Source organism: Bos indicus x Bos taurus, chromosome 18 (genome assembly GCF_003369695.1).
Source record: "Bos indicus x Bos taurus breed Angus x Brahman F1 hybrid chromosome 18, Bos_hybrid_MaternalHap_v2.0, whole genome shotgun sequence".
NCBI lineage: Eukaryota > Metazoa > Chordata > Mammalia > Artiodactyla > Bovidae > Bos > Bos indicus x Bos taurus.
The window spans coordinates 19,904,556-19,920,286 of NC_040093.1; the positions used below are offsets into that span (position 1 = coordinate 19,904,556).

A 15,731-nucleotide genomic window follows, 5' to 3' on the forward strand; every position below is an offset into this window, starting at 1 on the left:
ACTCCGGCCGGTGGAGGGTCGGAGAAGGCAGAGCCGGTCCTTTCCTCCTGGCTCGGGACACAGGTCCCATGAGAGAACTGGACATGCGGCCTTTTGCAGACACACACAGCAGCTGTCCGGGCTCCCCACCTCGCGCGACAAAACAAATGCTTTCCTCCGGACTCAAGACTTGTGATCAGAAGTTTTATTAGTTTTACAAAGAGAAGATCATCAATGATCCCTCCAATTAAAAAAAAAAAAAGTACAAAAACTACATACAAAATGTTGGGATCAAACGACTAAACTTTCCCGACTCAGGGCCAAGTTCTGCAAAGGAAAAAGAAAGATGGATGTGAGCCAGGGAGGACTGGAGAAGAGAGTCCAGGAAGGCTTTCAGGGCCTTATCACTCACCTTCTTAAGCCTCCGCTCCCGTGAAGCCTGGGAGTCAGTCTCAGAGTAAGGGGGAGGCGCTGGAGGGTAGTAAGCCTCTTCTTCCTCTTCCTCCCTGTAAGGCCTCCTCTCCGCTGGCCCCTTTTTCCTCAAGGCCTCTTCTAGTAGCCGCCCGTCATAGGGGGGGTCCCTGGATCTGGAGCCATCATCCCTAGGGTCCCGGGAGCGCTGGTAGCGGGCCCGAGGGTCACCATGAGGTTGGTCCCTAGACCTGAAGTCATCGTAGTGAGGATCCCGGGAGTGTGGAAAGTGCCTGGAGTCGTCTTGGTCTTGGTCATAGAGGTCATCGCGGCTGCGACTTCGCGGCGGTGCATAGGCCCGGCCTCTCCTCCCACTGCTTGGGGGAGATCTCCTCCCTGATTCAGCAGAGCCTGGCCGGGTAAAGTCATCCAGAGCATCCACAGAGCGGGCTCGGGGCCGCCCCGCACCCCGGCTGTTCCCTGGCCGCTCCATGGGGGCCTCTTGCTCCCACCGCCTGGAACTCCGGGGGGAGTGGTGACCCCATTCCTCATCCCTGATGGGGGTGAGGGCAGGGCCCCGTGAAGGCCGGGATCTCCAGTCGTCTTCGTGGAGAGAGGTGACTTCACTCATGGCTGTAGGGAAGGAAGGTGTCTCTTACTGGTGGGAGGTGGTCAGGACCTAATGTCAGGGGCCCAGCAGTGTCACTCATTTGGCTCATACATTCTTCTCAAGGGAGCCCCAGGCTTCTCACCTATTTAGTGACGATCTGCAGGGTTCTGTACACTTCACTGTGGCCATGGTAGGGAATGAGGGATTGTGTTCAGGATGTGCAGCAAGCGTCCCTGGGCAATTATCAGGGAGACCTGCTTCCCCCAGCCCCCTCAAGAATCCCTCAGATCCTAAGGCTCACCTCGTTCTACACGGCCATTGGGGGGCCCGGGTCGAGAAGGGTCGAAGTTGGCCAGCTCCTTCTCCATGTAGTATAGGACCCGCATGGAGTCGTCCTGCTGGTTGGCCTGAATCCTGTAGCCACTGCGGATCTCTAGGGATAGGAGTTGGAGGTGATCAGTTCCAGAGGTTGGATGCTGACCACCCCACCTCCCCTATAGGCATGTTCAACTTCGTAAGGATTGGTTCTCACCAGAGGTCACGCTGCTGTCTGTGTCACGAAGCAGGGGTACCCGGGAGCTGTGGCCGCCAACTGGGGGAGATTGGCTGTCAGGAGCAAAACCGTGCATTCCCAGCCCCCTGCCCTCTGCCCCCAATTCCCTCTTCCAACTCCAGACCCCTTAATAGCCATATGCCCAGCCTCCCTGCATCCCTCCACCTCCCACCAGCTACTCCTGGCTGTCCCCAGGGCCTCACCTGAGCTATTCCTGTCGAAGTCTCCAGAGTACCCATTGTAGAGAGGGCCCATGGGGATCATGGCTGGCGGGGGTGGGGTCTTGGCAGGGGAGAGGTGGGCGTAGGTGCTGGGGGCGTAAATGCTTGGAACGCCCGAAGTGGCAGCTTTGCCTGCAGCGTATACTGGGGAGAACACACACAGCATGAGAAGAGCCCCAGGGGCCACAGGCCTTCTCCCCAGTCCCCTGTTGAAGAGCTTCCCTGTGTGCTTGGTTGGTTGCTATAGGGTCCCTGAGGTCAGAGGACATGAGCTGCGTTGAGTCCACACCTCCTGAGCCGTTCCCCACAAGAGTTTTAGGATGGGAGGGTGTACACCGGCGGCCCCAATCAGGAATGCCAGTTTGTTTGACAGTACAGTGGTTTCCCAGCATCTGACAAGGTTTTACGTCAAACTCTGCTGCCAACTTATCATAGGACACGGCCACTCTGGACCTGCGTTCTTACAGAGCAACAGGGACAGAGGTGTCTTGTAGACAAACACCAATGTGTTGGACCCACAAGCCAGAAATAAGTGTTCCCTTTGACATCCGAGCCCTTGCATTAGAAAAATGGATCATCTGGGGGCGGGGATCCCATGCCTGCTCCCCTTTCCTGCCTGCTTGGTCCTCCCTGCAGACTCTTCCAGACCCCGAGGTGATGGGAAGCCGTCTTGGGAACCTCAGCATTCACTTCCTCAGCCAACCAGCAAAGCATCTCCTCTAGTGTTTCCACCTTGGGGGCCACACCCATCCCGCCCCCGCCCGGTTCTAGGCTTGACAACTCAAGGGCACATCCTCCCCAGCACCCTCCTCCCCGGGCAAGAGGCTGGGGTCTGGTGGCTGCTCTGAGGCAGTCATGGGCCTAGGCAAGTTGCTTTCGTCCTGGAACTCCAAAGATGATGGAACGCTCTGTGTAGGCCAAACCCCACTGGGAAGATGGAGTGGGGCATCAGGCTCAGAAAGCTCCCTTCACCCAATTCAGCTGGGCAGCAGAAGGCTCAGTGCTTACCGCACCCCCCCGCCACACACACACACCGAAGAAGCCCCTCAGCAGTTGGCGGACGTGCTGTTTTATAATTAGCTCTGGGAGTTGCTGCTCTAGGACGGCTCAGGAGGGCTGTGGCTGTGGCAGAAATAACAGGGCCTCTGGCGGGGAGTTAATGGGATCTCAGTTTGGGGGAGCAGGGTCTCAGGGTGGAGGAAATTGAGCCCTGGGACTGGCATTCACAGTCCTGGTCCCTGCCTTAATTAGCGGGGTTAACTGCAAACTTGTTTGCACCCCTGGGGGGAATCCTACCCCACCTGTGAAATGGACTAACACCCACCCCCGCAAGTAATAGGCAAGACACCCACAACTAAAAATGTTGAGAGGGAGGAGATGGCCAGTGTGGGCCTCCAGAGAGCAGTGGATTTGATTTCTCCAGGCGGTGGTGAAACAGGTTGCCCACTGCTGAGTTCAGTCAGTGACCAGAAAATTAGCCAGCATGGTCTGAGCCGTGGCCCTGTGCTGGGCCCTGACACACAGCATTTCCCTTAATGCTCATGACACCCCGTGATGGCAGGACCCTGCAGAGAAGGAAACCAGCTGCTCACCTGAGGTCACATGGTGTGAGTGGCAGGGGCTCTAATTTGCATCCTGGCCCTCGGTCATTACCAATGCTGACGGCAGCAATGTCTGGCAGCTGTGGGCGTGGAACGCTCTGTGTAGGCCAAGCCCCACTCTAAATGCGGGACACACCAGTTCACGGGATCCTGACTCATGCTGTACAGCAGGCTCTGCTGTGGCCCCATTTTACAGAGGAGGAAACTGAGGTTGAGAGGGGAAGTCCTTCAGTGGACTTCCCAACAGGTAAAGAGGTCTAGCCAGGCCTCAAACCTCCACCTGCCCAAGCTTGCGATGACTGCCTATGATTTTAACCTGGACTGTGTTAATTACACTGGAGTCACGGCGCGTGGAAACCTTAAATGTCAGGATGCTAACACACATCCATCTGAGCCACCGGGGTAATTCTTTCTACCACGTGTTCACTCTTGGCCTAGAAATGAGCAGGTGCCATGAGAGGGGGCAGGTCTGTCCCTCTGTTGGTCTCTCCTAGTCTAGGTGCTCCTAACATGTAAAGTTATTTCTTTCTAGCCGCCAGGGTCATCTGTCTGTCAACCAAAGATATGGTGAACTTGACAGTGACAAAGGAAAAGGTGAGGCGCCCTCACTGAGAACTAGTAGAGAAGTATGTTTTCACGGCCTACTTTTAGTACAAGGAACAAGAGAGCAGGTGTCTGGGTCTAGAACTTCCATGTCAGAGTTGATGGAAACTTCCCAATAACTGAGTACAGAGGTGCTCTCGGGAAGGTAACCAGGGAACTGGAAGCACTGATGTCCCCAAGGGGGGAAGTGGGGCGGCAGGAGGGAGGCACCTCTCTCTTCCTTTCCCACCTCTCCTGTTTGCTTCTTCCCCCTCCACCTCGGGTCCATGTCTAATCCCAGACCCTCTCTGATGTGCTCAGTTCAATTCAGTTCAGTCGCTCAGTTGTGTCCGACTCTTTGTGACCCCATGAACCGCAGCACGCCAAGCCTCCCTGTCCATCACCAACTCTGGGAGTCCACTCAAACCCATGTCCATCGAGTCGGTGATGCCATTCAACCATCTCATCCTCTGTCGTCCCCTTCTCCTCCTGCCCTCAATCTGATGCGCTGGATGGTCCTTAAACGGCATCCGTGGAAAAATCCAGCATCCTTATGTGGATGTGGGTTGTTAAAAGGTGCTTAAATTTGGGGGGCTGTAAACCTCGCTTGGTTTCTGACCTCTTTCACTTCAGATTTTGTTTTTAAAAGGACTTTTACTTCCCGGTGAACAATGTTTTGTACTATTTGAATTTTTTTTTTACCTTGTGCATAATTTTACCTTCAAAAGGAAAGACTTGAAATAAATGAAAAGTAAAAAAGTAAGTGAAGAGTTGATGTAAATGATAATGTAAAGTAGCAGGTCCTCCTTGGCCCACTTTTCCCCAAACTACTCCCCTCATGACCTCCAGAGTGACACTGTCCCAGGAGGCAGGCAGACGGGCGCCTCCTCCCCTTGGGCCCAGGACAGACGCTGAGTGGGAGTGGACGTGCGGCGGGTGAGGGGTACTCACGGGCCTCGGGGCAGCAGGACAAACGCTGAGTGGGAGTGGGCGTGCGGCGGGTGAGGGTACTCACGGGCCTCGGGGCAGCAGGACAGACGCTGAGTGGGAGTGGGCGTGCGGCGGGTGAGGGGTACTCACGGGCCTCGGGGCAGCAGCACTTTTCCGGGCAGCAGGGGCACCTGACGTAGCAGCAGCAGGTATGGGGGCAGCACTGACACCAGCAGATGCCCAACAGGAGGAAGACGAGGAAGGCCGCCAAGCAGACAACGACCACGAACAGCCAGTCTGCGGGGACACAAGAACTGGCCCTGAGCCAGGAGGCCTGGACGGGAATAGGGATGTGGGCACTGGGGGCGGAGTGGGGAGGGGGCGGTGGCGGGGACGGCACCTGTCTGCAAAGCCCATTGGGAAAGCTGCAGCCCCAGCCCTTGTTGGAGTCTCCAAGCCAGGGGCTGGGGTACAGTCGCAGAGGGATGCCCACTCCACTACAACCCAGGTCAGCCCCAAGGTTAGGGAACCCACCTGGGGCTCATCTGGACAAGGCAGTAAACGAGAGCAGACCTAGCCAGAAGAAGATGGGCTGTAGCCTTGAGAGGGGACAGAGCCAGCTGCCCAGACCCCGAGCGCTAGAAGAGCACCACAGGCACCAGTCACGGGAGCCCTCTGTCTACACCCCAGGCCCCTCGCCAGCCAGCCCAGCCCACGGCCCAGAGCCAGGCCGCTAGACGCCCGGAATCGGTGGGGTTATTAGTGGGGTCCGAGCAAACTGTGTTTAGAAAAGGGGGAGGATATTTAGAAGCGATAAGTGGTATGTGGGGGAACTCAACCCCCGTACCTTCCATGGGCCCCGCCTGAAAACCAGGTAAGAGCTCGGCCACCCCCGAGGTCCTGCCTGGAGGGACAAAAGAGAGACAGATTATGCTGACCAGGGCCAGCCCAGGCCATCCCTGCCCTGAAGCCCAGCTCCAGGCACATTAGGGTAGAGGCGTGCTCTGCAGAAGAGATGGGGTAGGTGCCTAGGAGGGTCCTAGCATGCGGTTCCTGCCCTCCACACCCCCATCCCCTGTGGGTGCTGTCTTCCAGAAGGCTTGTGTCACATGATTCACTCACACACTGTCCCCACAGAGGATTCTGTTGCCCAGAAGGGTGCCAGGACACATCCCATGGGCTCAGGAGGTGGGACCTCAGTTTGGGATTCCATCTCTTCCACACATACACGGTCCTACCATCCCAGGTAAGGACAGTCCTAGTCCATGAGGCTCAGGAAGACAGTACACTAGGGCCCAGGAAAATGTCTTAACTGTATTGTAAAGGCTGAAGAAGAAAATGTAACAATACTGAATACATAGTAATGAATGGTCTTTGTAACAATCTAACTGTAAAAGAATTTTTGTTTTTAATCTGGAGGAAGAGGCCCTTGAAAGCAAAAGTGCCTACAGTCCAGGGGGCCTCCTCTGGTGGTCCAGTGGCTGAAACTCCATGCTCCTGCTCCCAGGGCAGGGGCCCTGGGTTCAGTCCCGGGTCAGGGAACTAGATTCCACATGCTACAACTAAGAGTTTGCAACTAAGAAAGACCCATCGCAGCCAAATAAAAACAAACATAATTTTTAAAAGTGCCTTACAGCCCATAAAAGTCACAGTATGGCCCAGGTTCTCTGCCCACCAAGGTCCCCTGTGTAAGTTTCATGACCCAGCTGGTGCCTCCTTTAGGTGCCACCCACCACTCTGTGCCGCACAAGTGCTGTATCTCCAGGGGTGTCCACACACCTGGCTGTACATCAGCACCCCATGCCGCCTGCCCCCAGGAGGGGGCGTCCAGCAGGTAAAACAGTGGTTCTCAAAGTGTGGTCCCATCCCGGAGGCCAAGCCACGTTCCAGATAACTAAGCCACTGCCCTTTTTAACTCTCCTTCAGTAGAGATACAGCGGAGCTTTCCTGAGGCTCCATCACACGTGATGACGTCATTTGCTCTGATGGTAATGCTTGTGTGCCAGTTTCAATTTCTAATATGTTAAGCAACTGTAAATGTAACCCACAAAAACTTAAACAAACCTTCTTTGCAATCCTCAGTAACCTGAGTGTAACTGGCTCCTGAGACTAAATTTTGAGACATGCTGATGTAGACTGTGCATTTTACAGAAGAACACGCACGAGTTCTATGGGCCGTGGGTGCGTGCATTCTGTCACCCAGACATGAACTCTTGTCACGTGATCTGAGCACCCTGGGGCGTGGTCCCCCATCCTGTGTGCTCGTGCACACGTGGGTCACCTTGCATCATGCGTGTGATGATGGCAGCGTGTGGCCCAACAGCATGTCACATATAGCACATGCCACACGGGCCTATATGTGTCAACCGAGAACAGAGCATCTGGCTAACAGCAGCATCCCTTCCACACGTGGCAGGGGGGCCTCACAGGGGGGTGGGGGCTGCTGGCGGGTATCCCAGCCCACTCCTGGGTATGTGGGGGGAGGGCTTGCTTGAGGGGAGCACTAACTATGCAAACCACACAGCACCATCCCAGCAGGGCAGAGGGACTGTGGGGTAAGATGTGGCCTTGGGAGTGGCGGGGCGGGGAGGGTGCGCGTTGCGGGGTAAGGATGAAGCAGCTTCTCGGTTACACACGCCATCACCCCTCCTGGTTCAATGCCCATCCACTCTGACCATTTCTGTGCTTAAAGACTGAGGCCAGGAAGGGGTAGAGGCCCCATTCCTCTCCACTCCTGGTTTGGCTCTGGCTTATTTGAAATGTTGCGGGGTTGGGGAGGGGGTCCCTGTCTGGGGTGGAGGATACAGATAAGCCCAAGTGACTGGTGGTGCTGTGGGGGGAGAGCAAAGCAGGCAACAGAGCCCAGAGAGAAAGCAGGAGGGCAGAGGGCGGACACACAGGAGTAGCAGGAGAGGCCCATCCCCAACCCTGTCCCTCAGGGCCCAGACTCACCCAGGACGATGAGCTCTGCATAGGCCTCGTTGTTCCCCTGGAGGTCCTGGGCTGAGACCACGGAGCAGTAGTACACACCGCTGTCCCCCCAAGCCGTCTGGTCGAAGGTCAGGTCAGCATCTGTGGCAGGGGGTAGACGGGTGAGGGCCAAGCGGGTGCGGGGCGCCTGGGGGGAAGGGGGCGGGGGGGATTCAATCCCTCATCCTGAGGGCCTGACACCTCTCAGGCTCTGTTCTAAACCTTTCACATGGGGAACTTCAAGCAGTCTGTGAGGTGGGACTGTTATCTTTCCTGTCTTGGAGAAAAGAGCAGTCTGCTGAAATTACTGATGAGCTGTATAGCTGTGGGGAAAACGGGGGTGGTGGGCCGGGATGGTCTGACTCTAGTCAGCTTACGGCCTCTACACCCCCCACGATCCCCCCTCCCCTACCCTCCCCATCCCACCTCTCAGAACAAAAGTCAGGCCCCTGACACGACCCGCCATGGAGCTTAGGGCAGACCTAGGGACTGGGGCCTGGGTAAGGAGGCAAAGATAAACAGGTCAGATTCCAGGAAGCAGGAGACTCACACACCCAGCAGAAGGCGGGGGTGTGAGGGAGAGACTTAGACCAGTTCCCTCCTCCATCCAGCTATCAGGTCAAGGCCCAGGGCTAGGGACGCTCCTGTGACACAGCCCCAGGCAAGGAGCCTGTTAATTACAGCAATAATGAAAGTCTTTCTGCACATCCCCACATCCGGTTTCCTCTCTACTCCTCAGGCCCTAATTAGTTAAATCCCTCAGCCATTCTACGGGGTGGGCAACTCCACCTTGGGCCTGTGGCGCACAGGAGGTAGGAACCATAGGAACCAGCCAGAGACATCCTCACAGAGTATCCTCACAGCCTTTCTCCCCAGCTGCTCTGGCTCCCAGGGACCTACCCAGCACCTGCCCCAAGAACCTCCAACCCTTCCCCAGGACGGCTCAGAGGGCAGCCACTGTGTGTGCCGCACTCGGCAGTACCCGAGCATCAGTCAGTTGCCAAAGGAATGAAAGAACCAGAGCCTTCTTCCTTCTTTGGAAAGACCTCACATCCATAGTAAAACCTCCTTTCAGTGCCTACCTACACCATTCCAAGGGCTTCCCGGGTGGCTTAGCAATCAAGAATCCGCCTGCCAGTGCAGGAGATACAGGTTCGATCCCTGCGTCGGGTAGATCCCCTGGCAAAGGAAATGGCAACCCACTCCAGATTTCTTGCCTGGGACATCCCATGGACAGAGGAGCCTGGTGGGTTACAGTCCATGGGGTGGCAAAAGGGTTAGACACAACTTAGTGGCTGAACAACAACGACAGCACACCATTCCAACGCCTTAGCCTGGCCCACAAGGCCTTTGGAGCCATCTGACCACTGGTTACCACACCAGCCTCATCTACACCGTCCTCCTCTACTCGTCCAGACCCCAGACACGCCGGCCTGCTCATTGTCCCCCACCACGTGCTGGGCTCACCCTGCTTTGGCGTGCACTCCGGCTGGTCCTCTGGCCTGGCTCTGTGTTCTCAGACCCTCCCAGGGCTGGTTCCACCCCACTGACACAGCTCCCCTGCCCTACTGCCAAATTCTATCAGCCTGCTTAGGGGCTGATTGGCCATGAGCCCACCCCAGGGTAAGGTGGGCTCCAGGTGAGCAGAACCTGGAGTCCCCAGGCCCTGGTCAGTATCGGGAAATGAACCCCTTTCCTCCTCACACTGACTTTCCTCAGTGTTCTAGACACGTGGCTATCCTCAATTAGGCATGTGATACAGTCATTCAGTATCTGACGCATTGAATGCATCTGATGTTTCAGGCAGTATCTGAGGTACTGCCATACTAGAGAGCAACAGTTCTCAAAAGTGTGCTCCGTGAAGCCTAGGGTTGCCCAGACTTTTTCACAGGGGGTCCCTGAGGTCAAAGTTATTTTCACCATAATAGTAAGATATTTGCCTTTTTCATTAATCTCATGAGTATAGTGTGGAGTTTTCCACAAGTTACAGGCATGTGTTATCACAATATACTGAATGCAGAAGCTGCTTTGAGAACCCAGCTTCTATGCAGCCAGACTGTAAGATGTGCAAAAATATAAAAGCAACATCATACATTTTCATGAAAGTTTTTTTGTTTTGGGAAATATGGTTATTTTTTCATAAAAGTATGTTATTTAGACTAATCTATAGTTTATTAGGGCTTCCCAGGTGGCGCGAGTGGTAAAGAATCCACCTGCCAATGCAGGAGACAGAAAAGATATGAGTTCCATCCTTGAGTCAGGAATATCCCCTGCAGGAGGGCATGGCAACCCATTCCAGTGTTGCCTGGAGAATCTCATAGACAGAAGAGCCTGGCGGGCTACAGTCCACAGGGTTGCAAAGAGTCGGACACTTAGCATAGCACGTGAAGCGGCTTAGCACAGCATGCATACTTTATTATCATTAAAAAATTTTTTTTAACTTTTCTCAATTTTCTAGCTGTAAAAACAAAGTTCTTTGAGGACCTCAGTAAGTGTGTAAAGTGACCCTAAGACCCACATGTTTGAGAACCACTGCTCTAGAGGACAGCTAGGAATCCCCACCCAGACAGGGCTCAAGCTCCTAACTGGAAAGAGAGACAAATAAAAAATTTAAACATATTGTGCTTCAGATGGTGATAAGCAGTACCGAACTCAGACAGGAAGTGCCTCTGTTGTGGAGGTGGCGACTGAGTTTAAAGTGAAGGGAAGGTAGGGTGACCTTGGGCACTGACATTCTCCTTTATGGTCAAGCATCCAGCCCCCAGTTATTGATTTTTTACTATGTGTTAGGTACCTTTGTATATATTCTTTCATGGAATCATCCTAAAACTCTAATCTACATTCTCCCAAATCCTCTGAATTCTCTATAACGCCCTCTCAGCCCATCGTTTTTTCCACTCGTATCTTTGAATCAGACTCTGAACGCACCTCTCTAAAACCAGAACCCTAGACCAGGGCCCTGCCCAAAGCTGGAGTGGGGCCTGAAGGCAGCCCCCGCCCACTCCAAGAGCTCCTAGGCCGGGAGCTGAAATCTGGTCCTGTGGGCCGGATCTGGGCCTCAATGCGTTTTGTTTGGCCTATATGATGTTTTCAAAACTCACGAAAAACATGGCTTTCCGGCTTCTTTTGATCCTTTCTAAGGCCTGAGTTCACCTCCTTCCTCCCGGCCGCACCCTGTTCCCAGTCTGGGTCTGGTCCTGACATCACCTGGGCTGGGCATTGCTCTAATTGTTTTAGATACAGGGAGAAAATGCCAGGTCTCCAGCTGGGCACAGGAGCTGGGCTTCCCTCCCCCTCCCTGGGCCTCTGGTTCCTCATCTGCACACCGCAGAGGCGGCCCTCGTGATCTCAGAGGGCTCTCAGGTCCAGCGCTACCAAGAGGGGGTGCACATGGTTCCCAAGCAGCCTGAAGAGGTAGAAATAGGGCCCCGATCCAGGCGCCCCATCACCCAAAGCGGGGAACAACGGAAGTGGAAGTGGAACCACCCAAGCTGAGGCACACCACTCTGGCTTGCCCAGGACGACTTTCACTTTTAAAACTTGGGTGGCTGGTGACCCTAGGAACAGCAGAGGCAGCTCTGCTTTTCTCCATCCTCAAAGCTGAAATGGAGGAAGCTCCCGTGGCTACTGGGTTTCCTGAAGGGACATACACACAATGGATGTTTATAAATCACGGCCTGTATCAAACCCAGGCCCAGGGTTGAAAACCCAGGGCCTGTGGGCCTCTGGAGCAGGAAGAATCTGCCCCAGATGGAGCCCGAAGGTCACTCCCATGATGGACTCAGCAAAGGGGACACGATTCCAGCCAGCCTTCAAGGGCACTCTCAGTACGGGAGTTGTCCTAACAGTGCTGGCCGGTCATACCTGATCCAGGCTGGAGAAGCCCCTGGATTATGGGGTAGGGACTTATAGAGGCTGAACCCCCGCTGAAAGTCTTTTATCCACAGGAACAGCTGCCCAAGGAAATTCAAGGCCAGCAGGGCTAGTCCCTCCCCGAAGCAAGACTGAGAGGCTGGGTCCCTGCCCATGGTCCAGACAGAGAGGGAAGGGGTGTGCTCTGAGGCCTGGTCTCCTGGGGTCTACAAAGGGATGACCCCTTCCCTCCTCTGCCCCCATGCCCATGATTAAAACACTCATCCTTTATCCCTTGCCCGCTGCTGCCCATCACCCTCCTCTCTGCCCACTGGATTCTTTAGGGCCCAGTCCCAGTTCCTCTTCAAATTATCTTCACAGCAGTCTTGAATCATGATCACCGATCACCCAGGTGGGGTTTCTTTGTAGCACTCGGCAGCACCCTCTGAAATCCTCTTACTCTTTTGCTGCTTATTTGTTGCCTATTTCATCCCACGGAAGTATCACCTCCTTGAGGGCAGGGATCATCTGTCCTGATCACCTCTCTAGCCCCAGCAACTACCATAGCTTCTGGCGCTTAGATGATGCCCAATAAATGCCAAGTGAATGGATCAATGAATGAACGACTTCCCCACCCCTAACCTGGTCCCAAGAGGCACCTCCTCTGAGTAGGTAGCATGACCCTGAAGGACAAGGGCTAGGTTCAAATCTCAGGGCCAGACCTTTACTATGTGTGCACCAAGATGAACTATTTGATCTCTCTGTGACTCAGTTGTCCTGAGTGTAAAATGGGCATAAAGCACCTGGCAAGATGTAGGCTTTCTCCATTAGTATCCCTCCTTCGGTTCACTCCTGTCACCTCCTCCAGGTGGGTTCTTTGCTGACCTTCCTGGGTAAGCAGAGGGGTTACTAGCTTGGAGACTAGGCTCCAAAGGGCTGACTTATAATCCCACTAGCTATGTAACCCTGTGCAAGTCACTTTAACTCTCTGGGTCTTTGTAAAGTGACAGTAACAGAAGCTACTTACTCCATTATTATCATCTAAGTGAGCTAATTCACATCAACCTGGATTAGAGCCTAGCACACAGGAGGCCTTTTATAGGTTATTAGTTATACGCATGCATGTATGCTAAGTCGAGTCCTGCTCTTTGTGACCTATGGACTGTAGCCCACCAGGCTCCTCTGTCCACGAGATTCTCCAGGCAATACTGGAATGGGTTGCCATGCCCTCCTCCAGGGGATCTTCCCAAGCCAGAGATCGAACCCATGTCTGCTGTAGCTCCTGCATTGCAGGTGGATTCTTTACCACTGAGCCACCAGGCAAGCCCCTGTTACTTGTATAAATTTTACTTATTGTTGCTGATATTACAAGTATTATTACAGAACCCCTGCCTCTCTCTCCATTACCCACTTTTCTTTACCTTTAAGCACTTGAAAGTATATGTTTATTATTGTTGTTTAGTTGCTAAGTCGTGTCTGACTCTTTTGTGACACCATGAACCATAGCCTGTCAGGCTTGTGTTTGCCTTATTTGTCTGTCTCACTGGAATTCAAGCTCCAGGAGGGAAGGCATTTGATAATTTTGTTTACTGCTGTATTTCCAGGGCCTCAAGTGGTGCCTGGTATACGTTAGGTGCTTGGTAAATCTTTGCTGTTAGATAAAGGGATGGATGGATGGGTAGAAGGAAGAATTCATCCCTTGGCCAGTGCTTTCAGACACCTATGCTGATGAACTTCTAAGAGGGAGCCAACACCAAAACTCAAGCCCACCCCATCCAATCCCCTGCCCACATACTTCCTGTGATGGTGATCCTTCGGCCCTGATAGTAGTCTCCCAGGGTCACGGCATTGCCCTGCTTGGTGGCCACAACCCTGACGGTGCGTGCGCTGTCCTGGCACTCCACATAGGGGTTGTAGCCTGGGTTACCAGCCGCCAGCTGGGCGTTGAGCTGGTTATCAACACTGGCAGGAGAGAAGGCATCAGCGATGCGGTCCCGGCAGAAAGACTTGTACTTCCAGATCACGATGGGCGCCGTGGGGGTCGTGGTCAACTGGTAGGTGCAGGGCAGGGTCACGGGTTGGAATAGGATCACCACGTGGTAGGGGTCTGACACAGTCACCTGGATGGCGCTGGTGGGGGCTGAGGACAAGAAGAGAGTCAGCAGAGGGACCGCTGTGAGCGCAAGGAAGTACTTCAGTGGGAAGAAGCCACATTACTTGTCACATCACTGACATTTACAAGTGTACGGTTTTAGAGAGTGCCAGGCACACATTGTTCCTTAATCCTCAAGGCAGCTCTGATAATCATGCCCATTTAAGAGACCCAGGGGGTTGAAGTGGCCACTGCAAGGTCACACAGCCAGATTCCTTGGAACATCCTGTCCATTCCTCTAACCAGAGTGCAGCCTCTGCAGAGTGCAGCTTCCAGTCCCCTCTTCCCTTGGCCACCCTCTCATGGAAAGGGTCTGTGGCCTGTACAGACAAGCCCAAATGGCCCCCCCAAAGCCCACAGTGCTCGAGGCCCCCCTTTCAAAAACAACCAAGTGTTCCAAGTTACTCCGGGTTTTGTGAATTTGGGGGGGGGGGCGGAGGGGAGGGTGATTCTGGAGTTGTTTGGATTGCTTCTCCATATAGTAGCTAAACTCCCAGTTATGTCACCACCAGCCTTTCACCTTGCCCTACCCAAAGCCATCTCAAATGAATATGCCAAAACTGCTTGCTGAAAGATAAAGTCCCCCTGAAACCCCCTGCCCACAAACATCAGATCCAGCAGAAGATGGTTTCCAAGTTAGTTCATAAGTCCGTTTCACCAGACTCTTACGCAGATATTCTTACGACATGACTGGGTTAGGGGGTGGGGAATTTTCAATACCGCACCCACCCGACGCCTGGGCGCTGCTTCTTGATCTCACCCCCTAGGAATCGTCCGATCCAGCCCTCAGGTGCCTTCTTCCTGTTACCCCAAGACTCAGAAATCTCGACCTGCTACCGAGTCCTCATCCCCGCCTTTGTCAGTGATCGGGTGGTCCTTCACCCCCACCCCACAAAGAGTCCCATTCTCCCTGCGGCTCCCGGGTTCGCTGTCCCGGGAGTTTCACTTCCTGTTATCTCTGAACAAGGGCGGAGGAGCGCTCTCAGGCACTAACAGAGAATTCTTCTCCCTCTGGCACACAGGGATCTCCGGAGACCTTGGGGATCAGGAGGCCTTAGTCTCTGCGCTCCCCCTCCCCCAGTTCTCCTGCCTCCCAGGCGCTGGAACTCCAGGCATCGCCCTTCTATAGTGCCCTCCCAGCGTCCTGCAGCACCAGGGACCCCGCGCTCCGTACCTGTGCACGAGGTGCTCAGAAAAAGCCACACGAAGACCACCGCGCCCCAGCTCAGGGTACCCGGGCAGGACTCCAGTCCCCCGGAGAACGGGCGGGCCAAAGGCGCCATCGCGGCTGTCTGGGCGCGTCGCGCCCGCACGTCCCCTCCCAGGTACCGGGAGGGTAGGGGGCGCGGCCCCCACCAAGACTGGGAGGGGTGCCTGCTCCTCCCCTTCCCGCTTCCGCTCCTTGTCTCTATTCCAAGCCCACCCTACCCTATTCTAGGATTTTTAACTAGAGGAAACATAGTTGATGAAGAGCACGCGTCCAGCTTTCAGGGAGAAACTTGCTTGTCCCACTGTGGCTCTGCGAGCCACTCCACCCCCCGTGGCTCCGGGGAATGGATCGGCCCAGGTACACAGGGTGAGAGCTGAGGGCAGGGCTAGGGGGTGGGCGGCGGGGAGGGGCTCCTCCACCTCCCTCCCCGGAAGTGGGCTGACCCAGGTGCGCTCCTGCCCAGAGGGTTGGAACCAAGTGACCAGCCCGCCGGGAGGGCGGTTGAAGACCAGGGATCGCGGTCCGGCCCTCTCCTGCTTCGGTCATGCCGGGCAGAGTGTGAATCACGAGAACAGAGACTCAACGGCGTTGATTCACCTGTTGAGAGAGGCGGGGCGCGCCGCGCACCTGTTCCCTCTCTTCCCACACCCCTCTCCTCGG

At 54.8% G+C, this 15,731-nt stretch overlaps 1 protein-coding gene across 2 annotated transcripts; it reads right to left on the minus strand.

The window, feature by feature from the left end:
• Positions 1 to 162: 162 nt before the first annotated feature.
• On the minus strand, positions 163 to 15,458 carry LSR (lipolysis stimulated lipoprotein receptor). Of its 2 annotated transcripts, XM_027514229.1 has the most exons (10): positions 15,036 to 15,458; positions 13,505 to 13,849; positions 7,840 to 7,959; positions 5,735 to 5,791; positions 5,038 to 5,184; positions 1,757 to 1,918; positions 1,533 to 1,592; positions 1,302 to 1,433; positions 392 to 1,023; positions 163 to 306 (listed from the first exon to the last, which is right to left on the minus strand). In XM_027514229.1, the coding sequence occupies exons 1-10, from the start codon at positions 15,142 to 15,144 to the stop codon at positions 271 to 273; spliced, it is 1,800 nt and encodes a 599-aa protein (XP_027370030.1). In that variant the 5' UTR covers positions 15,145 to 15,458; the 3' UTR covers positions 163 to 270. The 2 variants fall into 2 exon arrangements, with proteins under 2 accessions (XP_027370030.1, XP_027370031.1); XM_027514230.1 differs by lacking the exon at positions 5,735 to 5,791 and having other exon boundaries at positions 15,036 to 15,457.
• Between the last annotated feature and the right edge of the window lie 273 nt (positions 15,459 to 15,731).